The sequence below is a fragment of the Acomys russatus genome, chromosome 16, assembly GCF_903995435.1.
Source record: "Acomys russatus chromosome 16, mAcoRus1.1, whole genome shotgun sequence".
Lineage (NCBI taxonomy): Eukaryota > Metazoa > Chordata > Mammalia > Rodentia > Muridae > Acomys > Acomys russatus.
In genome coordinates this window covers 7,844,126-7,868,966 of record NC_067152.1, presented here as the reverse complement: position 1 = coordinate 7,868,966, position 24,841 = coordinate 7,844,126, and the positions used below count along the sequence as shown (strand labels likewise).

Genomic DNA, 24,841 nt, shown 5'->3' with positions numbered 1-24,841 from the left:
GGGGGGACACTACTGGAAATGGAGGAAGAGTAAGCCATGTGGCTGAATGCTGGGGCTCTTAAATCAGATGACCTCCACGAAGTCTCAGCTTCTCCACTTCCTAGCATTGTGACAAAGTTACTTAAGTTTGCTAAGACACTTAGAACAGCTCTGAACAACGTTTTGGTGACCTGGAAGTGTTCGCTACTATAGCCATCTCTACTCAGCTCGTGGGTAGCACACGAGCACGGGACAGCTTGACGGAATCATAATGGATAACTCGCGCCAAGCCTGCTCAAGTTATGTTTGTAAGTTTGTTGGCACTCACTAGACAGCAAGGCCTACTTCTACCCCATAGTCAGAGGACCACACAGCACCCCGCCATGCGAGATGCCCGTGCCTGTCTCTAGGGGGCGCTGCCGCTCGGCCGCCGCGGCTGGCCAGGAGCGCGTCCCCGCCCCGCGCGTGCGCGCCGCCCAGGTGAGGAGGCGGCCGGGCCGAGGCTGGGCGGGCTGCTTTGAGGGGCGGAGCCCGAATGGCCAGGGCGGGCGGGGCTCAGCCGGACCCGGGCTAGAGGAGGGACCAGCCGCCGCCGTCTCCGTCTCGCCACCACGGCCCCTACACACCCCGCAGCCACCGCGGGAGGAGCGGAAGCCGGCGGCCTCGCCCGTTCCAGAGACGCGCCGGCCCGAGCGCTGAGGACTGGCGGCTGCCTCTCTCTCCGGCCCGACCCCGCCCGAGCGCCCCTCCCCAGCCCCAGCCCCAGCCCTAGCCCGAGCGCGCCCACCTGAGGCCCCGCGCCCACCTGAGCCAGCGCCATGGCGGAGCAGGAGAGCCTTGAGTTTGGCAAGGCGGACTTCGTGCTGATGGACACCGTCTCCATGCCCGAGTTCATGGCCAACCTTAGGCTCAGGTGAGCGGGTCACGGCAGCCACGCTCGAGTTTCCCGAGAGGGGGCGCTGCTGATGCTTCGGGGGTGACCCGGGGGCGAGCAGCTCCAGCGCAGGAGAAGTGCTGCGGGGTGACAGGGGGTCCGCGGCGCTGCGTGGTCACGCCTCCTCGAGAGAGGACTCCTCCGTGGTGCGGCCTTGGGATTCCAGGGTGTGGTGAGGTGTAGGGTTGAACTTTTAGGGGTCTGGGGTCGTCCCTGTGTGGTGTCCAGATTGGAAGCCATAGGGGTATGGTGAGCTTGAGGTCGCTTGGGGCTGTGCTAGCCTGTCCAGTGTCAGGTAAGTGATGTGGGCGGGATCGGGTGACTTAATGGAACAAAAGTAAAGGAAAAGAAGGAAAAGAAACTTTTGGGAGCCGTGTGGTGTCCCCTGGCGGCCCTAGGAAAACTGGAGGGCTCCTTTAAAAGAGGCTGTCATCTCTTCCCGCTTTCATTCTTGACTTTTCTTTTCTTATTCTTTTTCCTGGCGTGGTTCCATCCTGCCATTCAGGATGCTATGGAGTGAACCCTGAGCTGTCTGCCTGTTCCGGGACACGGGTATTTTTTAGTTACTCGTTCGACGTAATTAGACACGTTTCCAGACGTCGAAGAGACTGCTGTACTTGCCAGTGCCAAGATAAACTGTCTGAATTTGACAAGGCGCTCATGGTTTCTGTTTTTTCAAGGAGTTTTTATGGATGGAGCCCTTGTATTACTGACATCCTTGAGAATTTAGTCACAACTCAATGCCTCAAAATGGGCTTCCAAGAGGCACTTATTTTAGAAAGGCTTCTATATGTGATTATTTCATTTTTGATAGAATAATATGTAATCTGAGTACTAAAGAAGTTTGACTTTAAAAAAAAAGTGAACCCAGCTTTGCTCTGTCTGTTGCTTGTAAACTTTATAGCTAAAGATCACTTCTTTAAACTTAAAATCTGAAAGTCATAATCGGGTTTGGATACTTAACTAACCTTATTTTTCACTGTCAACCTTATTTTCATAATGAAAAAAAAAAAACCCCTAGTTTAATCTTTGAACTAACAAAACAGTTTCATATGTTCTGTTCTGCTATATAGCTCGGGGTGACCTTGAACTTGTGCGTTTCCTACCTCTACTTCCTGCATGCTGGGAGTACAGGTGTGCACTGCCACACCTGATTTGTGTAGCGCTAGGAATCAAACCCAGGGGGCTTGGAGCCTCAGGCAACCACTGTTATCAAGAGACAGGCAGGGCTGCATCACCAGCTCCCATCTGTTCTCTATCAGGCTTCCTTATGTCTGGAGGGAGAGTGTGGAGCAAGAGCCTTGGCCTTGGTGCTACACCTGCCTGCCATAAACAGGTCTTGTCTGTGGACCTCTGTTTTGTAGTGATAAAGCAGCAAGGCTCTCTAGGAGTTTCCAGGGCGTATACTTCTAGGACTCCCTGAGTTTCCCAGGGCAGCAGTCTCAACAGTACAGAGTATATTGCTAAATAGAGTGTTGCATAGTAATGCGCAGTCCCTCGGTGTCCTCAGAATGTCCATCCCAAGAGTCCCTGTGGATTCTAAAATCTGAGAGTGCTCACCTATAATCCCATCTACTTCAGGGGTGATGCTGGAACATATGTTTGAGGCCAGTCTAGAAAGTTTATCAAAACTCAGCCAGGCGTGGTGGCGCACGCCTATAATCCCAGCACTTGGGAGGCAGAGGCAGGCGGATCGCTGTGAGTTCGAGGCCAGCCTGGTCTACAAAGTGAGTCCAGGATGGCCAAGGCTAAACAGAGAAACCCTGTCTTGAAAAACCAAAAAAAAAAAAAAAAAAAAAAAAGTTTATCAAAACTCAAAATTACAATGAGGGGCTGGAAAGATGGCTCAGCGGTTAAGAGCACTGACTGCTCTTCCAGAGGTCATGAGTTCAATTCCCAGCAACCACATGGTGACTCACAACCATCTATAATGTGATCTGATACCTTCCTCTGGCCTGCAGTTGTACATGCAGGCAGAGCAATGTATACATAATAATAAATAATACATCTTTTTAAAAAATTACAATGAAACGATGCCTGAACCAGTGTACACTGACATAGTAGGCTAATAGCCCCTTATTTATGTGGGGGCATATATTCTAAGAAACCCCCTAGTGGATAAACCCTATGTACTCTGTTCTTCCCTACAACTGCAAACCTGTGATTAGCTTTATAAATTCAACACAATAAGAGATGAAAAATGACTACTATTAAACAGAACTATTATAACAAGATATTGAAATAGAAGTTAGGTGGGGTTTCTTGTGGCTTCTCTTTCAAAAGGTAGTTTTGTACCGTACTCACCTTCATTGATAGCATACAGCTGAAAATGCAGAACATGAAGTTTTGGATTAAGGGAGTCTTTTTTTGCATATAGTCTGTATACACACACATACCTTCTTGTATTGTTTTTCTTTGAAGTCCTGGCGACTGGGCTAGTCAAGTGCTCTACCACTGAACTACATCTTTAGCTCCTCTTGTGTCCTTTAAATCATTGTACTGGGCTACTTATAATGCCTAATACGATGCAATGCTGTGTAAACAGTTGTTACATTATTAAGGGATAATGACAATACAAAGTCTGAAGAGCACGGTCAGCACTGATACAGTGATACAATGCTTTCTCCAAATCATTTCAGTTCTCAGTTGGTTGAATTTTAATCTGCGAATATAGAACCAGCGGTTACAGAAAGCGGATACAGATTGTATCCATAGCATTATATTAGCATGTTGCACTTTTTTTGTTGTTAAGTTGGTTGTTGATTTTGTTTATTTGTTTGTTTGTTTGTTTGATGGTTAGTCTCCCAATGTGTAGCCTCAGATGTAAAGCAGTCTTCTTCAGCCTCCTGAGTTCTGGTATTACTAACACTTGACATTGTGGTTTATATGTTAATTTAAAACCAAATTTAGATGCTCAACTTAATATAAATGACCTCAAATACTATGCTAATCAACATGATGTAATTGCGACTGTAAGCAGTACTATGGTGGTTCAGAGTCGATGGCTGAGGTTCACATTCTCGTTTTACCACTTTCCTGCTGTGGCCTGGATAGCTTGCTTAAATATTTCTGTATCTTTATTGTTTTTTTTTTTTTTTTTTTTTTAAAGTAGAATTAGAGTTGTCTTGAGGTTAAATTTAGTTAATATCTGTAATTCCAAAGACAAATTCCTGGCAAATACTTAGCAGCGCCACTCAAAGTTTTCTCAAGTGTACATAAAGCAGAGAAAGAGTATGGAAAATAATAATCTTACAAATTAAACTTGCTCACAGTTATTGGAGATTCTACCATACTTAGCCCCACTATGGATCTATGTGCTTTGAGAAGCCTCTTTACAGTTCAGCTGCTGTCAATTACTAATCATAGTGCTTACACGCACATAGCAGTAGCACTTAAATATGGTGTCTTATTTTAATTTCCATATGCACTGCACATGTGTAGTGCATCACGGTACTAATCATATGTACCACACACATGACATGATACTAACTAGAAGCATGAGAGATCTTCTGAGTTTGAAGTTAAAGGCTTAGAGTCAGAGTTAAATTCGTTTTTAAAGCCGGGCGTGGTGGCACACGCCTTTAATCCCAGCACTCGGGAGGCAGAGGCAGGCGGATCGCTGTGAGTTCGAGGCCAGCCTGGTCTACAAAGTGAGTCCAGGATGGCCAAGGCTACACAGAGAAACCCTGTCTTGAAAAACCAAAAAAATAAATAAATAAATAAATAAATAAAATAAAAATAAAAATAAATAAATTTGTTTTTAAAACTTCCTTTTTGCCAGATATGGTAGCTTACTCCTGTAATCCCAGAATGCAGGGTTGGGGCAGGAAGCTTACACATTTGATTCGAGCACAGTGAGATTCTGTTTTACAAACCCACCCCAGCCCCAGCAGAAAAGAAAAAGGTAAAGCAAAGAGTGACTCCTCCCCATCCCTCTGAAGGACAACACTTAGAATGATTTTTTTTTTTTTTAAAGGTTCTCACACTTGTTGGTCACAGGCTTTGAAAGGTTATTAGATCTTTAGGGAGAACCTAGCTTCTGTGTGCACAGAATAGAATGACGTAATTGAAGGCTGTTGAAGGTGCTCTAGAGGATGAGACGGGTGGACGCAAGGAGTGAGTAAGATCTGTTCCTTATCTCGAAGAGGTGGCCTGTCAGCTCACACAGGGAGAAGGGTGGGAATTGCTATTCACTTAGATCATAGAAGCTAAGATGGCTATTTGCCAAGTAATTCTACAAACTTAATTGTCCTGGAAGGTCAGAAGAGGGAGAAATGCCATGGGGTGTGACTCAAACACCCTGAAGAGTTGAGCCAAGTCCCAGAGGATGAGTATTGCTCACCTAGGTGGACATGTGGGCGGAGAACATTCCAGGTGGGTACGGTGGCATGAGTAGGGGGTGGCAGCATGAAAGCAGGCTGTGTTTAGGTGATCGTGAGTGGGCTGTGTGGTCTGCAGAGGAGCTGGTGCTGGGAACTGGGGGCAGGAATCATGGGCTCTCATGAGCAGGATTCCTGGCTAATGCTCAGATTACCAGTCTGCCTTTTCCCTGCCAAGCAGAATTCTAGATTGTCAGATACCTGTATGTGTTTGCTGCTGTTGATTTTGGGGGTGGGGGCAGACATGGTTGTCATCTCACTACATAGCCAAGGGTGACCTCAAACTCATAATCCTCCTGCCTCTGCTTCTGTGTGCTGGATTGCAGGTGTGTGACACCACGGGCCACATTTGTGTACCTAGCTTTGAGAGTCAGCTATGGTTCTCATCACACGGCTCATCAATTGCTCAGTTGTTAATTCCCTGGAGCCTTAAGCACGGGGCCAGCAAAGGGTGCCTCTGGAGCTTCCCTTCTAGCTCCCAATCCCCACAGCCTTCTCTGGTAGCATAGGCTTCCTGCCATCTCAACATTCCCCACTCCCTGGCGGTGAGTTCCTGGACACTTGCTGCTGTGTCTCTTGGCTCTCCGTTTCGCTTTATTTACAGGTGACCGGGAGTCAGCATTGCAGAGCATGTGCCCAGAAGAGATAAGAAAAATGTTTTCAAGATGGATGGCTTGGGCAACACCAAGCACATACTTTCTTTTATTTGCTGGTGAAATGGGAGGTGTCTGGTTGAGGGATGGGTGCAGGTATGCAAATGCAATTCCTGAAGGTGTTTTTATTATTATTATTATTTTTATTCCTGTCTGTCCCCATGCTGGCTCCAGTTTGTACTCCTTGTTCTGGAATGTCTGGTCCTCTTGATTTCTGCCTGGCTCTTCTGCATGGACCATTTCCTTCCTTTGGGGTCTGTAACAAACGATGGAGAACTAAGCTGCAGTTACTGAAGGGGTCTGTGCGTCAAGACAGTGGAAAGTTTCTACCACTATGCTGGGCACCCAGTGCATTCCTTTGTGGTAAGAGTTTCTGTATTATAGATAGAGAAGAAAGGAATGCTTCGGTTACTTTTAATAAAAAATTTTACGGCGTTGGGTGTGGCGGTCCACACCTGTCAATCTCAGCACCTAGGAGGCCAAGTCAGGAGAACTGTGAGTTCAAGCCAGCCTGGATTACAATAAAATAATCTATCAAGTAAATGGGTAATTTAAAACCTTTTATATAAGTTTGGACTTGTCTTTTCAGACTAGTGGTGAGGGCTGTAGTGTAATTCAGAGGATGCGCCGCCTAGCGTGTCCTGGGTTTAATCCCTAGCATCATCCAAAGGAAAAACAACAACAAAGTATTTGGATTGTTGTTTTCTGCTTCTCCTCTGTTGGAACTAAAGCTTGATTTTTGAACATTTACTCCAATGCACCTGTGTGTGTGTGTGTGTGTGTGTGTGTGTGTGTGTGTGTGTGTGTGTGTAATGTGAAAGAGATGGCACGTGTTGGTGTGAGCAAGCATATCTGAGAAGATTCCATTTGTATTTCTTGTTCTTGTAACAAAACCTACCAGTGTCTTGAGGCGCTCTTCTCTTCCTCCCAGAGGTCTCCTGTGAGAGGAAGAGGCTTGCTCTATTACTTCTCTTTAATTTTTCAGTGGTTGTGGTAGTGGCAAAGCCCTTACTCTGTTTCTAAAGAGTCTGTGCCCAGGAGTTAAGAGTCCTGTTGAAGTGTTTCCTTGCTTTATGATCAGACACAGTTCATGCCTGCCTCCTCGATACCCACTTGAGACCCACCCCCAGCACCGGCTGCATTCTGTTTTCCTTGTAGCCACTGGTTTGGGGCTGGGAACCCTTCTTCGCCCCTTCCAGTCTAACCTATTACTATTCCTGAGTCTTTCCAGCATCCCCACCAGCTTCCAATCCTCTGAGTGTGAGTCCTGCCAGGTGAACAAACGGCCAGGAAAACCTAGCTGGGCCTCTCTCTGCTTGTCACCCCTCACATAACATCTGCTGAAATGCAAGATGCGGGCTGCTGTTCAGGAGTGGACTTGAGCTGAGGACACTGTCCCTGAGACATGTGCTTCTCAGCTAATATGACAGCGCAGTGTGGTAGGCTTCCTACCATCGTCTGTTGTTCCTCGAGAATGAAGCATCTTACTCAGCCTCGTTTATTTTGTAGTACAGGGAGTTGAACCCACAGCCTCATGCATGCTAGACAAATGCTCTACCACTGAGCTACACCCCAGTTCCCTCTTCTTTTAGACCTTTGCTATATTATACTTTTGCTTAGAGTAGAGTTTTTTAAGTGAGGCTGTTGACATTTTGGGTGGACAAGGCTTTGTTGTGAGGGCTCGTTCATGTCCTGAGGCGGCGGGGGTGGGATATTTAGCAACATCTACCTACTAGAGGCAAGACTGGTATGTGGGTAAAATGGCCTTCAGTAGGGAAGCTCTGGCCTAGGCTGTTCTTACTCTCTGGAATGTTCTCCTCCCCTCGTCGCTGCCCTCCTTCCCTCCCTGCTTGACACACTCTTTCTTACTCATCTTGAGACCAGTCTGAGGAGTCTTTCCCAATCCCACAAGACAGGGTTAATTATACTGTGTGCTCCTAGGTTACAGGCACACTTGTTTATGACAGTTAAAAGCTTCTGTCACATTCTGTTGTGTGTGTGTGTGTGTGTGTGTGTGTGTGTTTTTTTTTTCATGACTGTTTCCTTGCTAGCCTGTGGCACAGTTAGTCAAGGACAGCATTTCTAAAGGTAGACCTGGGTTCTCTGGTGCTTTGAAACCCAACGCAGGAGAACCGCTGTCTGTAAGAAAAGGAATACAAATTACAGATCTAAGATTGGTAGAGGGCTCTGGACAGGAAGGTGGGAATGAGTGACTGAGGAGCCAGTTTTGTTTCCTGTCCTATGGAAGACTTGGCACCTGGTGTGCTCAGCACAACTTCGGTGGTTAAACGTTGGATAATCCGTCTTGAGCTAGGAGAACTCTTGGTTCTGAGTGTATGACAGCACCTGCTGCTGCAGGTCTCTAATCCCAGCTGCATGAGAGACCGAAGCAAGGAGACTGCTGGCCAGGGTTCTGGGAGCTACAGAGTGAGGTCAGGGGTAGACTTGCAAAGAGAAAGGGGGTGGGGCCGTGGTTGGGCATAGCAACATATGTCTGTAATCCCAGGATTTGGGAAGTGGAGGCAGGAGGATCAAGAGTTCAGAGCCAGTGTTGGCTAGTGAGTTTGATGCCAGCCTGTGTGGGGGTCTCCCCGCCTCAAAAAAACCCAAAACCAACACACACACACACACACACACACACACACACACACACACACACACACACCTAAACACCCAAAACCAAAAGAGAAAGCTAGGGCATGTAAGTTGAGTAGAGGGCTTGCAGAGGCTAATGCCACCCGCACTTGCAAAGCCCACAAAGAGCTTATACCCTTCTCAGTGGCATACTTATTTATGTGCTGGCAAGTGGCAGAGTCAGGGAGCAAACAGGCAGCCGGCAGCCGGGGACTCACATGCTTCATAGACTCCTGCGCCCGCACCCAGCAAGCATTTGGTCATTGGAAAGTTTGGCGAGCAAACTTTTCCCTTCCTTACCAGACCCTGGGTGGTCATCATACACCTTGGACCCACCATAGGCTCAGTGCTTCGTTTCAGGCTCTTTTTCCTTAGCCTTAGAGGAGAGGTGAATGGCACACTAAATCTTTTTGGCTTCCATATAAAAAATTCTTTGGCAACTGCTTTTGGAAATGGACAGCTTGCTCTGTGCCTGTTTTGCACATTGGCTTCAGATTGGAACAAAAACGGAATTTGGGTTTTGGAGTTGCCATTTGGGGTGAATCACCCACCGCCTTGTTTCCTCTCCTCTGTGACAGACTTCCAAGACTATTTTTATTCAGGGTCACTTCTTGACCCTGTAGACTTCTGCTGAGTTTAGCTCCCAAATAGAGCCAGATGTGGATGGAGTCAAACACTCACAAGTCACTACTGTTTTCTTTCATCACAGACTTTTGACGGGATTGACTCTAAGATTTGCTTGACTTTGAACAGGACTGGTGCATTTGATATGGAAGGACAACACGTTTAATTAATGATCTGCACGCACTTCTGCCCCGAGCTAGCCTTATGTAGGGAGCTAGCTGCTCACCAATGTTCTCACCGACATCTGAGCCAGCCCAGCGAATAGAACCTCACTCAAAGACTAGCCTCCATTTTCCTGCAATTCCATAAAGATGGGGTTGTGTTGTTGCCCAGCCAGTGTTGAGTCCATTGAGAGGAGAGCCTCTGTGGTCCTCACAGGCATCAGCCCCGATGGTAGCTTCCCCCATTTATGCAACCCACGGACATCACTCAAGATGTCAACTCTACTCATAGTTGGTAAGGCTAGAGGGTAAGGCTTCTTCTAATTGTCTTTTAAATCCCTTGATTGATTTGACAGTTTTATTTCCTAGGGGAAATAGGCTTCTTTCGTCTAGCTGCTCTGTAATTATTGGTTAGAGCTCTTGAAGAACCTCTGTTTTCCGCACTTTAGTTTGGGGGCATGTGTGGTAAGAAGAGGAGGTAAAGTATACTTGCCACAGGGGCAGTGAAAGCATGCAGGCTTTGAAGCTGCCTGACCCAACTCCCAGTCTCAGCCTCACTTTGCCTTCTACAGCATTGTGGTTTAGGTTCCCTAGGCCTCTGTGTCATTGTATATGGACAGTGGTCACCTTCTAGGGCTACCGGGATTAAGCTGTCAGTGTGGAAAAAAGTCTCTTCCCTACTCCTTCCCATATTGCCTTTCCTCCCTGCCCTGCCCTGCCCCGCCCTGCCCCTGTGAGCGCTAAAGTAGCTGTGTTCTCCTCCCCCCCCCCCCCTACCCCTGGTAAAATAGAGGAGCCATCTGTTTTTTGTTTTTTTGTGGTTTTTTTGCTTGTTTTTGTTTTTGTTTTTGTTTTCTGGGAGGGAAGGATGAAAAGGGTCCTGGAAGGGATTCTGGTTTCCTTGTAGAGAAAGCAAGATGTTTCCCATGTTCTACATGGCTCCCCTGAGCCTCCCTTGTGGGAATTAAATGATAGCATCTGAAAAACTCTTAAGAAGTGGCCAGAACATAGCAGGTCTATAGTGAGTGCCGGACTCCATGGTCCAGCCCCTTGGATTGATCACTTCTTTGTGTATCCAACACCTGAAATACAACGGCATCTACAGGAAAACTCCTGTTTACTTCCAGAAAACCATCTTAGGCTCTCCACAGCAAGCACTTCTGCTGTGTTCTGTTCTGCATGCCATATTCTCTGCTCTCGTACAAGTTGGTAGCACTGACCCTCTCAAATTTAGGCACCATCAGCCATGTGATAAACTTTTTTTTTTTTTTTTTTTTTTTCGAGACAGGGTTTCTCTGTGTAGCCTTGGCCATCCTGGACTCACTTTGTAGACCAGGCTGGCCTCGAACTCACAGCGATCCGCCTGCCTCTGCCTCCCGAGTGCTGGGATTAAAGGCGTGCGCCACCACGCCCGGCACATAAACTTTTAAGTAGAGTCTTTAAAAAATAAAACAACCCTGAAACCCATGCCCTTATTCAACTGTGAGTTCTCTGTGGTTTCATATACTTTGCACCTTTAAGCTGGCAGTGACATGAATTCTTGCTGAGCAGTGTGCTGAGTACTTTGCTGGGCCTTTCTTTTAGAAGTCACTCTTTGGGAGATAGCTTATTGCCGTAAAGGATGCATTACTAAATGAATCAATGTGAAATGAAATATGGAGCCCAAGTAAACAGTGCAGATAATTCACCATTTTAAGCACTCCCTCGACAGAAGGGATCAACATACCGCATTTTTAAGAACTCATGACAGCATAATTAAGAGCTGTGCATATGTATATTACCCTCCAGAGAGGATTGAGAACTAAGATTGGATGTGGCTTGGGCGTACTCTTACACAACCTGAGCAGACCCTTGATGGAAAAGAGCTGTCTCTCTTGTTGCGAAACTGTTGTGCCCTGATGCCTTCTTGCCTGAACCTCCCAGGATGGCTGTCCTTCTGTGTCTACCTATTCTTGGTGTGGCTGGGCTGACCATGCTGCTAGCCAGCTTCTATTGCATAAAGCCGCCTTCCCCGGTAATGTCTGCACCCTTCCAGTTTTCTCTTACATTGCCTTTCAATTAGAGATGAAGTGAGATTGATAAAAATTCTCTTAGAAAGTCACATACTGCCAGGCACCGTGTCTTATACTTGAAATCCAAGTCCTGGGGAGTCTGAGGCAGAAGGATACCCTGACGACACAGCTATGTCGTTGCAGGCCTCCCTCCCTCTTCCTCTCTTCTAGAATTATATACTTCTAAGGCATCCCAGGCACATTAATGCACACTGGCCTAAGTCTGGTTACTCTCTACTTCATGCCTCCCTGTGGCCCTCCACAGGAATGAGGGACTGGAGTTTTCATTTCCGAGAAGTGAGTTTGCTTTGTGGTGCTGATGAGGCAGATCTGGGATGGAGTGCTAAATGCTGTTGTGAAGGGATGTGTGTGCGGTATCGTAGTTCAGTTTATTCTTGGGGAGGCAAGTCCTTGGGATGAGGGAGAGTGGCCAAGGAAAAGTTTGTACAATTACGATTTTCTGGCTCGTCTTTGGGTCTAGAAGAGGATAGGGAACAGGAAATCTCTCTTCCCTTTATCTTATGCTCAATTGCAGACTGCCGTGTACTGTGGTCGTGACCCTGTGGGTGGGAGATGTTTGTGAGACAGCCTGTGAGTTAGATTATGGCGTCTACCGTTTCCCGATGAAGTAGAAGAGTCTACTTGTAGAAAGCGGGGCATTTCAAAGCAAAGGATTCCAGTAAGAGGCTTGAAGAGTTGGGAACGTGTGTCAAGGCCATGAGGTATCAGGCTCCTGGTCCATACTTTGCCCTCTCCCGGTTTCCCCCCATGTCCTAGCTCTACCTTTGAAGGTGCCCTAGCTTACAGTCCCCACACAGCTGCTTCATGGATGTTTCCATTCTGACTAACCAGGACTCCCTTCATCTCCCCCACATTCCACTCAGCTCACAAAATAGCTGCAGATCTTACTGTAGTGTGATTGAAGCATTAACTCTAACATGGCTGTTTGGCTTTACCAAAAAGATCGCTTTACTGCTGAACAAGAGTTTTCCTAGAGGAGCCATGGGCTAGTACAAAGTTCTAATATGTCCTTCTGGTATGGATGGAAAGGTATATGGAGGAGCTAACATACCTTTCTTTTAATTTCTCCCTTCCATGCCTCTCCCACGAGTATATTATTGTCTTGATTTTTTAAAAATTACCATTTTCACAGAAGGTTCACATAAGCAATAGAAGCAATTGAATTAGTCAAAAAAAAAAAAAAAAAAAAAGGTTCACCCAAAACAATGAAGCAAACACCAAGAGAATCTCAAACAATTTTTCTTTCTGTGACCACAAAGTCGTCTTTGAGGACTTGTACAATGGAGGATCATCTAGAGCGGCTGAATGAGGCTGCTGCCCTATCTCAGACCACTGCTTTGTCTGTAGCCTCAAGTCAGGAAAAATGCCATAGTCAATTTTTTAAAAGGTCAAACACCATTAAAAACACTTAGGCTTGGGTGGGCTCGGGTCTGTGGGGTTTGAAAGATGAGGACCTCAGTGCAAACTGAGGAGGATGATTATATTCCAGAGCTACATAGAAATGATCACCCCTGAGAGTGGCCTGATTGAGAAGAACCACTTAGCACAATGTATTAGAAATACCCAGGCCGAGATCATCCAAGAGGGCGTCAATCGCATACTGTGTCTGATCCTCAGAACAGCAGTGACTGCATAGCCACCAAAGGACCATACTGAGAGCTCCAAAACACAGTGCTGGTGTTTCCCAGGAAGAAAGAAATCCTGTCATGTGGATCATCCATGCCCTCCCACCGCAGGACCATGGGACCGCACTCAGGTGAGCTCCCAGGGACTCTGGTTGCCACCACCACCACTTTTTGGGTTGCGGCCTGGCACAGTGTGGACCAAGGAGATGGCATTCGAGGAGGGGGTGCTGTTTGAGTTGAGCCCAAGTGAGGACTGCACTGCCTCCACCACAGGCCTCACAGACCTCCTCTCATGGGCCGGGGCCATGCTCAGTGCTGAGAGCTGGACTGTGCAGAGGTGGATACTAGGGGCAGCACTGAGGCAGGCAACCATGGCAGATGGAGCACGGAATGGAACCAGAGACTCAGGAGGCAGGAATCAACAGAGCCACAAATTCCCTGGGACAAGAAGCTGAGCTGGGCCACGTTAATGGTTTCTGCAAGCTACTCAATGAAGACTTTGAGGGGCCTCCACTTGCCACCTGCTTGATGGCCCACAAGATCCAGTACCCATAGGAGCAGGAGGCCATCCAGGCCTTGATGGCCAGTAACAAGCTGGCGAATTGAACGGGAACAGGAGAGCTGGCTCTAAGGACATGGAAGCAGAAGAGCTGACCCTTAGGATGCTGGAGCAGGTGAGCCAGCCCTGGAGACATGGGAGCCTGAGAGCTGGCCCTTCCTTGAGGACACAGGAACTGGTGAGCTGGCCCTGCCCTGAGGACATGGGAGCATGTGAGCCAGCCCTGCCCTGATGGTGTGGGAACAGGAGAGCGGGTCCTGCCCTGGGGACACGGGAGCGGGAGAGCAGGCCCTGCCATGGTGACATCGGATCGAGAGAGTGGGCCCTGCCCTGAGGACAAGCGAGTGGGCCCTGATCCAGGGCTCTGAACCTCATCCCAACATCTACCCCATATGTGACCTGCTGGAATACAAGAAGGGGCCGGACCTGCAGATTCAAAGATTAAGAATCTTCTTGACACACAGAAACAATGGGATATCCGACAGCAGTCCCAGTCAGGATCCATTAACAATAGTGTAGGCCTCCAACCAGACCCATGACTCTAGCAATGAACATTTGAAAGTAAACATATGTGGACAAAGGCTATACCGGGTGATACACTACAGCTTCTGTGACAAGATTTTTTGTTTGTCTGTTTGTTTTATTTTACTGGGGGGAGGAGAGGGATTTTGGTGCATGATGTCTAAATCATAGACATTCAATAAAAGTAAAACAAACAAACAAACCAAAAAATAAAAAACTCACTTAGGCTTTTTTGAATGACCCTGCCATTGGTCTGGGTTCAGGTCTGATTTACATAGATATCTAGGTTGAGTTTTAATAGGAATGGTCCTTAATATTAGGTCGAGTAACTGATTCTGTTATCATTCTTTAAATTCTTATGATTGATAAGAGAACCTTTAAAACCGATAAATAGACAAAGAAGGGAGGTCAGAGACAAGGGTGGGCTACACGAGATGCTTTCCCTAAACCCCCAAACAAACAACAATCACTAGACTAGTTTCAATGTCCATAAGTTACAACTATGGGAATTTGTAATCATATTCAACTAGTTTATCTGTTAGTTTTTATTTGTGTCTTTCCTTAGCCTCCATGTGCTGAGGACCATGCAAAGGCTTATTTCCAAGCATTAAGGGCAAAGATAATTTTATATATGTGTAATGAATGAATGAATAAATGCATATAATTTAAGCATCTTTGTTTCCTTGTTAAACCATGTGTTGTTGTTGTTGTTTGTTTGTTTGTTTTTAAACATAGCATCTCAGCTGTGGCTGGCCTGGAGCTTACTGTTATAGACAGAGCCATCCTTGAACTTACAATGATCCTTCTCCCTCTGCCTCTAGAGCACTGGGGTTTCAGGCATATGTCACTGTGCACAGCTTCATGTACTGTGTTTAATGTACGCTCTTTACTTACTGTGTTCTGTGTCTAACAACTTTTCTGTTGTAACTTCAGTCTTTGAGAACATGGGAACATAAAATTGCCGTTGCTGTCAGGGGAGGAGGGTGTGCACTATAATACATTTGGGGATCTCTGCGAAATGGTGACTACCTCTTTTTTTTTTAATTTCAAAAGTTTGTAAAGAGGCCCGAGGGATTAAAAGCACTTGCTGCTCTCCCAAAGCGCCTGAGTTTGGATCCAGCACACATTGGGCAGCTTTACAACCACCTGTAACTCTAGCTCTGAGAGGATTCTGCATCCCCCTCTGACCTCGGCAGGTACCACACACAGGTGTTGCGTACATACACACAGTAAGTCTTAGGGAAAAAGAGTTGTAGAACTAACTCGGGCACGTGACACCTGAACCGTAAGACACAGCGGAAACCATGGCTAAAAGTCCTTGGTGTTGAACACTCAGACGTGGTTGCCCACTTTAGCCAGTTAACTGCATTTTCACCACACTCCCCACCTTCTCACAGCATCACGAGGCCTTCATTCGGCTTTTTCTTTTTTTCTTTTTTCTTTTCTTTTCTTTTTTTTTTTTTCCGTTTGTTGAATGTCCACAAGGCAGACACTCTAATACAGCAAGTCCAGTGACTCTGCTTATTTCTGTTGTGCCTCTTATAATCAGTATTCTGTGTTCCTAGCCATAGAACTGCTTGAGGGATAGGGCTGTGGGCCGCCTGCTTTCTACGACTTTCAGCAGAGCAGCTGGGCTTCTAGGGAAGTCTTCATTTGGAAAGAGCACCAAACATTGAGAAAGCAGCTTATAAACCAATGCTATCAATTTAGAGCACCCAGAATTTAGGTATACTCGATAATGATGATGATGATACTCCCAACCAAAAGCAAAAGTGGTAGTGCATATAAAACAACAAGCCAGGAGACCAGTGAGCTCTGTGGCCATGCATGGCTGCATCGCTCAATGCTTTGCTTCCCAGAGTTCATACGGCCCAGCCTTCGAACGTGCATGGGTCCCACATTACAAGGCTGTCACCAAGTGAAGTGTGGACTGTTTTGTTTTGAAACAGTCTCACTATGGAGCTCTTGCTGTCCTTAGAACTCCTATGTAGCGCCACCTCCCTCTGCCTTCCGGGTGCTGAGATTAAGGCTATGCACCGACATGGCATAGATCCTTGACGCATGGTGGGTGATCAGGTGTGAATTCTCCCTCAGTTTTGTTTTCTTGAGGAAAATATGAGGATAGGATTTTATGTTTTGCTTTGTGAAATCATCGTCATGGCCATAATTTTGAACAATTGTTTTCAAGCCATGGTTTTATGTAATTCCTTCCTCCCCCGACTGATGTAAATAATTTAACCTTTAGAGTATCTGGTTAGGTCTACATGATTTGTCTGCCTCCCCCACCCCACCCCCCCTCTTCCCAATCCTCTCTCCTTTCTTAATGTACAAATCTAATCCACTCTGGATTCAGCAGCCAGATAGACGCATTAAAAGCGCATAGAAAGAAAAGAGTGTGTGCTCTGATGAGATAGAGCTCATGTGTGAGCTGTGGGTCAGGAGGTTCTAGGAGCCCGTGTCTTCTCATCTGAGAACCCCTTTTTATTGCTTTGGTCTGTTGATTCAGGAGGCTAGGCCTACTAGGTGCGGTGCCACCTGAAACTTATTCCTGCCCTTGGCATTTGGATTATGTGTGTGGTTGAACAAACTGAGCTTATGAGTGGAATTTTCCATGCCATGAGCATTTTGCTTGCTGACTTTTGGCAAGCCGCTGCCATGTTTCTATCTGCATCGCCTACCACTCAGGCTCCTGTTTTATTTGAAACCTTTGATGAGCCGGAGCTTCTTTAATGTTGCCTTCATTTGTCCTAGACAGGTGCAGCTCTTAGCCTGGATTGTATCAGAAGTGCCCAGCTTCAGAGAGGCTTCCTGAGCTCCATTTCCTGGAGACTGATTTACCGAGTCTTATGATGCCCCAGTGATTCTTGGGTACAGCCGGGTCAGCAACCACTATCCAACCAAGTGTGTTTGCAGCCCAGGGTTGTGCTTTGAAGAAGCGACTAGGGCATGACTGTAATGTGAGCTCTCCAGGTTCATTCTCTCTCTCTCTCTCTCTCTCTCTCTCTCTCTCTCTCTCTCTCTCTCTCTCTCTCTTTTGTTTTTTGCTTTCTTGAGACAGGGATTCCCTGGAAGGATAGGGAAAGAAGAATGCAGAGACAGGCAGATCTCTGAAACTCACTGGCTAGCCAGTCTAGCCAATCGGGTGAGTTTGGATTTATTGAAACTATTTAAAAAAAAAAAAAGATAGAATATAATAAAAAGAGATGTCTGACATTGACCTCTGGTTTCCAAATGTACACACACACACACACACTGTACGCACATACACACAAATGTTTATTATATATGTAAATATATACCATTCTTGTTAACACTTTGATATATTTCCTTTGTAATTTTTATACATATATAAGTGTATACACTTAAAAATTTGGAATCTTCAGTTTCCCTTAAGAGTATGGCAGGTCAAGCATGCTCCAGTGGATAGCCCATACCCATGAGTATATTAGCAGTATAGGTTGCACTCATAGGTTATTTTCTTTTAAAGGAAAGGGAAGGTACATAATTGAGAAGGAGTGAGGTGGATCTGGGGAAAGTTAGGGAAGAAATAGGGGTGAATATAATCAAAATACATTGTATACATATATGAAATTCTCAAAGAATTAATAAAAATATTTAAACATTTGGACTCTTTCTACTTACTGGGTAGTTTTGTGAACTGTTTTCTTATGTATCGCAGTATCATCCATTTTTTTTCATGGCATTAAGGGGCCTTTGAAAGAATGATAACCACCATGTCATAGTTTTCTCCTCTTCTTCCTCTTCCTTCTTTTTTTCAAGACAGGGTTTCTGTGTGGCCTTGGCTGTCCTGGACTTGCTTTGTAGATACACCAAGCTGACTTCAAACTCACAGAGATCTGCCTGCCTCTGCCTCCCCGAGTTCTGGGATTACAGGTGTGTCAAGCACCTGCCCACCATGTCAATTTGTAATCAAGTAGGAACTCCTTCAACTCCCTCCTCCCTCCCACAGGGTTTCTCTGTGTAGCCGTGGTTGTCCAGGACTCACTCTATAGACCAGGCTGGCCTCAAACTCACAGTGATCCGCCTGCCTCTGCCACCCGAGTGCTGGGATTAAAGGTGTGCGCCACTAGGCCAGGCTTTTTTTTTTTTTTTTTTTTTTTAAAGAAACGCTCCTTTTAAAGATCTGAATACTTGGAACAGTGGAAAAGAAACAATGTGAGTGAAAAGTAACTACCACTTCTTTCATGAACAGTAACTTAATATAAAAAAAAGTAACATTGTAGAGGTGACAAGATGGAGGCTTAGTAGTTTATACTGTGTTTCAACATTGTTCCTAACTGGGGCCACTTTGCCTGCTCCCACCTCTCCTGGAGGGATGAGTGGCTCCCCCCACCCCCTCTCAGTCAATTTGAATGCTGTCAGCTGCAGCTGCCAAGGAGCCCTGACCTCAGTGGCTTAAATCAGCAGGAAATGCAATAACCAAACCAAGCTGTCTGAGCGGGAGAGGCTCTGGCCATGCCCTGAGGCCCAGCCTGTGACTCCCTGGGCCCTTTCCTTCTTGTGCGGCTTCCATTTTGATCCTGGTGCTAAGCCTTGCAGTAATAGTGTGCATTCCACCCGGGCACAGTCACCTTCAAAGGAAGGAGCAGGACTACCTGTTGTCTGTGTTCTGTCTTTTGTAATTTGTCAGTGTTTGGTTGCATGCCCATTATAAGACCTGCCAGTGACAACAGGTGCATGATTATCAAGGTTAGTCTGGAATCACCGGGAACTGAGGAGACAGTTTACTTCCGCCACACCTGGCCACATAGAAGGGCATCTGTAAAGAACAGCCAGGTTCTTTTAGAAAGGAAAGAATTGCATGGCTGGAGTAGAATGTTGGGAAGTGACCAAGAGTGTCTCCTCTTTATTCTTTCATAAGCTATGTGGATAGAATGGAGTTCATTCAGAAAAGAATGCTACCTGTGAGGAGATATTTGAAATTAAGGAGTGACTGAAGAAAATAAGATAGAGATCATCATCATAATAAAAAAGCCCTACAATATTTGAGTAGGAACTGGTTGTGCTACAGGTCCCAGAAGACAATGTGTACCAGTGGGTAAAAATGCTTCCCCTCTTCCTGAAGAATGCCATCCTAAAGCCATTAGGTCAGAGCAGAGCAAGGTGTCTCTGTCAAGGGTAGGGGAGCCACAGGGACCCAGATTAGGGTTTGGAGCCCAAGCTGAATGAAGGGGCTCCATGCCTGAGGATCTGTGCAGTCAGGGTCTTGGCGACAGCAGCTAGCTTGGTTCTCAGACTGATGCTGTCACAGTGCTTACATTCAAGGAGCTCTCAGCATGGTGTGTGATTTAAGATTTACAAATTGTTTATTTCTGGAATTTTCCATTCAATGTTTTTGGATTATAAGCTGACCACCAGTAATTGAAACCACAGGAAAGGAAACCACAGATAAGGGGGAAAGCTACTCTACTTAGGGAAAAAGGACCAGTGTCCATGAAAATGAAAATAGGAATAAATTATTTATTGGGACAATTACTAGGAATCTGGAACTATATTTAAAGTTTTTTCATTCTTTATCTCTTTTAATCTGCTGAGCGCTACACAATAGACTTTATATAGACATGAAACTCGTGGTGAATTAAGAGGCAGTTGGAATTTGAAACCAAGTTGACTTGAGTTCAAGGCCCATGACCTATCAACTGCTGAGCACTACTGCTTCCTACCATGATAAGAGCTGCAGAAGGCTGATAATGTCTGTGAGATATTGAAGTGTTTCTGAGCACTCGGGTTGATAGGAGTGTGATCACAGAACACACATATGAGACCAAGAAGGTTAAAAAACAAGCAATAAAGTGTGAGCAAATGGCCAATGGATGAACCTTGAGAGACATATATTTATTTGCTTGTGCATGGGTTCTGAGGGTTGGACTCAAGTCATCAGGCTTGGGCAACTAGTGCTTTTACATGCCTTGATTCAAGAAAAATACAACCTATACAAGACTGTCCAATAGTAAATGCCCTTAAGAAGAGCCAGGAGAGGAGTGTCCAAGGAGACTGGAAGAAAGCCAGCAAGTGTGGTGGTTTAGGAGTCAAGAGAACAGAGTGTAGGCAAAGGCGGCTACCCCAGAAATGTCTAGGGAGTGATAGATACATAATGACTACCCACTAGACACAGCCCCAAGGAGAGCATTGGTGCCGTCAGAGAATGGTGTCAGTGGAGCGTGGAGGCAGAAAGTAGCTTGTAGTGTTTAAACAGGGAACGGTGAGAAGGCCTTCTAGACGCTTGTTTTGCAGGGTGAGCAAGATGTTGCCACAAGAAGTTGAAAATGGGTTTTGTTGCTGTTGTTGTTATATTTTAAGTCTGAAGAGTTGAGCTTGAGCTGGGTGTTGGTGGCACACGCCTTTAATCCCAGCATTCAGGGAGGCAGAGGGAGGCAGATCTCTGAGTTTGAGGCCGACCTGGTCTACAGAGTAAGTTCCAGGATAGCCAAGGCTACACAGAGAAACCCTGTCTTGAAAGACAAAACAAAACAAATAAACAAAAAGAGTTGAGCACAAGCATATAATAGTATAACAGAGAAGGAGGAAAAGAGTATGGAGGGAGGAGAGAAAAATTAACAAGATGCGTTAAAATGAAAGCTCTTGTGCTCTCTGCCTGTAATTGTCCATTTTCTCCACCATACAGCAGAAACCTTGCTTTGTGAGCCAGGGTGTTCACTCACCATAGTCTTTGTTTGTTTGTTTGGTTGGTTTTTGTTTTTCGAGACAGGGTCTTTCTGTGTTAGTCTTGGCTGTCCCAGAGTTATTTTGTAGACCAGGCTGGCCTCACAGCGATCCGCCTGCCTCTGCCTCCCGAGTGCTGGGATTAAAGGCGTGCGCCACCACGCCCGGCCCACTCACCATAGTCTTGATGCTGTGTGGTCTGCTAGACCATTCTCAAAGACAGGAAAGCCAAAACAAGTGTCTGGTATGCATATCCTGAATGGTGGCAGCTAAGATATATTCACTTTAAAGTTGCTCAATTCAGTACTGTCTTCCTGGTGTGAACTCGTGAGAAATGCCTTCTTACAAGGAAGAGGAGAACAAGGCATTGAGAATGAATAAGCTCTCAGCTTATTCATTGTAACCACTGTCTCACAGACCAAAGAAAGCTGATGCTTCAGACCAGTTCATCTGAAGAACTTTATGCCATGTTTTTCAGGACTGAGTATGTTTTACAACATGTATTCACTCTGTCATGGCTACTTTCCCTACCATTTAGAAAAGCTAAATTCTGGCGTATCTACCTTGGTTCTGGAGAACTGTTTTAATCTGTACAGCTGACAAATCTTTAGAGGTGTGCCAAGACAATGGGATGTAGTGGGGGAGTAGAAGTATTAGGTTTAGTGTGAAAGTGTAATAAAAAGCAAATCAAAACCTGGGAAGAACACGTGCCCACAGCATAGGAAGAGGAAGTGAGTTTTATTGATAAAATGCTACATAGCAGCAACAGTGAATGGACTTAGAGCTACACACAGCAGCACGAATCACTTCATAACACTGAGCGAAGGATGCTGAGCACCACGCAATACCTACTCTACACCCCAGTGTCGGTTTAGAAACAAGCAGCACCTACTGCTGGTGTTGGAGTCCCAGCGATGGCTCTCTTTTGAGGGGGAGAGAAAGCAGGAATGACAGAAGTTAAGGGGAGGCTTACAGGGTGCTGCAAATCACTGTTCCCCACATGGGTGGAGTGTGCTCATCACGTTGTGCATTTGGGGATCTTGCCCTCTCTTGTTATATTATACTTCAGTACCAATGTGCTTTAGATGAAGACAAACAACAAGGAGCCTTCCAGGAAGTGGTGAGGAAACTGTAAACTCAGGAAGTGATTGAAAATTGGTAGAAGGCCTTCGACCTTATATAACACTCCCTCCAGCCAATAAGGATTTGCCTCTAATCTGTTAATGTGTGTTGGATGTATGCCATGGCTTTAGTGAATTTGCATTGGCTGGAACAATAACGGCCTACGATGGTGGTGGTGGGTCTTGGTTGGTTGTTGTTGTTAGTGGTGGTGGCGGTGGTGTGTGTGTCCACACTCACCCAGAAATGCATGTATATTTGTGTACCATACATTGGTGTTTCCCTAGAACCACAGTAGCACACCCTCTGGATTAGAATGTGGATTCGGGCAGTGCACTCATCCGAGGGAGTGTCTCAGCTCTAACCCCCAGTTCCTATGTGTACTACTGCCATAGTTATAACCTGTTTAGCTTTTGGCCTGCATTCATAACTTCTCAAGTTTCTTCCTAGCTTTGTTTTGAATTAGATGCCTTTCAAGAATTGCACATTTTTGGGGTGTTCTTCCTCATGGGCTATGTTGAACCCAATCAGTTGGTCCAAACCAAAACTTTAACACTAAACCAGAAAGAGGAAACTATCTGAGATTGTGAACAGCTCACAGTAAACTAAAGTGTCATTTGCCTTCCTTGAATGGCGTGTACCATGTACCCCAAGGTGAAGCAAGAGTCATTTTGGATTATTTGTTTGCTATTGGCTTCACTGTTGATCCCTCCTTTTACCCAGCAGACACTGTGGCTGGTTTCCATAGATGTGCAGACTTCAGATCCAGGTTTATTTCAGGTGGGGCTTAGCTTTTCTTGGCGAAAGGTGACTCACTCGTGGGGAATTTTGAATGCTTAAGTAAGGAAGAGATGTGTTTTTCAGAGTTTCATAACTTTCAACTAGTCACTACTTTGCCAAGGTACATTTTCCTCCTTTATAGCCTCTTGTAAGTTAGAGCTTCCTGATAATTTGGGTTAATAAATTAATAAGGCCTCCCAAAGTACTTGTTTGGGATGAAAAGTAACTCTCCCCAAGATGAAAAGATATTTTATTTTTCTTTGACTTGTACTGATTCCAGTATGGTGAAGTTGTTGAAAATGCTAGTAAAGAGAATATTGGTTATTTTTCTGTTTTTAGAAAACTAAGGTAATTTTTGCCTACTTTGAAACCAGTAGCTATGAAAGGTGTCTTTCAGGCTTTTGCTTTAGAAGAAGAGAAAGAACCCTGTGGAAAGGTTTTCAAAAACTAACTTAAAAACTTGCATGCTGTTAGCATAGAGGGTCCCAATGCTCCTAACGCTGCAATCCTTTAATACAGTTCTCATGTTGTGGCGACCCCCAAACATAAAATTATGGTTGCTATTTTATGACTATAATTTTGCTACTGTTATGAACCACAATGTAAATATCTGCATTTTCTGATGGTCTTAGGTGACCCCTGTGAAAGGGTTGTTCTACCCTCACAGAGGTCACACAACCCACAGGCTGAGAACCACTGATGTAGCCATTCATAGAAGTATTTGTACATTTACTTATCTGTCAGCTGTATGCTATGAGGTAGAGGCATAAAGACGAACAGACTCTTTTTATAGAGGAAAAGACAGACAAAAAAGTCATTCTAGCCATATTGCGGTAGGAGTAAGGATGACGTGCTGCAGGAACACAGAGGAGGACACTCATGTTTTGGGAAGATAAAGTGGAGTTTTCCAGAGGAGATATTTGAACTAAGGGGCGAGTAGGAGGTTCGCAATAGACACTCAAAAAACCAGTTCACTAAGTCCCATGCTAAGAACTTTGTATTTTACATGGTGATGGGATTTTTAAACAGGGGAATAACTTGACCCAAAACTTGCACATTAGAAAAATAACTGTATTGATAATGAAGAGGATAATTGTGTGCCTAAGGCTAGAGGTAAAGACACTATTTACGGAATTACTGTTTAAACAGTTTAGGGGAAGTGTGAGGATATAGTTCAGTGGCTATAGTTAATGATTGGTTAGTATATACTAAACTCTAGGTTTGATACTGAGCACCACCTTCCATCCAAAAGCAAAGTGCACATGAGACCTGTGAGGAAGTGGGAAGAGAAAAGGGAAACAGAGTTTTGTATTCCAGGGATAGACTGAATTGGGTTTTCAATTGGTATTTGGTTGGATATTGATGGAGTCTTGTATGCATCACTTACCTTACCCAAAGTAGGACTTTCAGGAAGGTAGAGCTATTCCCAAGAGCTATCAGTGTCAAAAGAATGGAGGTTTGAATGTTAGCTGAAAGGCAGGACAGCAGTTGAAATTGTTATTGGTCTTCAATGGAGTTGTCTGGTGGCCAGGTGGCAGTGGAGGGTGGAGTGTGCCAGTGACATTGTTTGTATTTGATAACTGGGGCTTCCAAAACATGTGAGATGCCTCTTAGGAGTGAGACGTGAAAGTGGATACCACCTTTTCAAACAAGAGTTTGACCCTTGATTTCTTTAAAAAAAAAAAAAAAAGTTTGTTTCCCCCCTGATAATGATATACACGATCCTCACGGAACGCTTGGAAATCCACAAGAAAATCACTTCTGGTATTTGGAATGTTTTCTCTCAGACCTTTCCCCCATCTGTGTATTTCCCTTACACCTTTACTAAAACTCGACAGCATCATATTTTTGCTATGTAACATTGCTATACGTTTAAACATAACTTCATCTCTTATCACAAATAACCTAATATTTAATGTTTCTGTGCCAGGATTACCTCTTTCATTGCTGATGATCGCAGTTGTCTTAGTTAGGGTTCTGTGGTGATGAAGCGCCATGACTAAAAAGTTGGGAGGAAAGGGTTTATTTCGGTTGCACTTCCACACTGTATCTCAGTGAAGAAAGGTAGAACAGGAACTCAAAATAGCAGGAACCTGGAGGGGAGGAGCTGATGCAG

General features: G+C 45.3%; 1 protein-coding gene across 1 annotated transcript in view; it reads left to right on the top strand.

Moving 5' to 3' along the window:
• The first annotated feature begins 738 nt into the window (after positions 1-738).
• Positions 739-24,841, top strand: part of Myo1d (myosin ID) — a 304,092-nt gene continuing 279,989 nt past the window's right edge. The window contains exon 1 of the mRNA XM_051158110.1: positions 739-892. Within this exon, the coding sequence (XP_051014067.1) occupies positions 798-892 (95 nt within the window). The 5' untranslated portion in view covers positions 739-797. The remainder of the gene's footprint in view (positions 893-24,841) is intronic.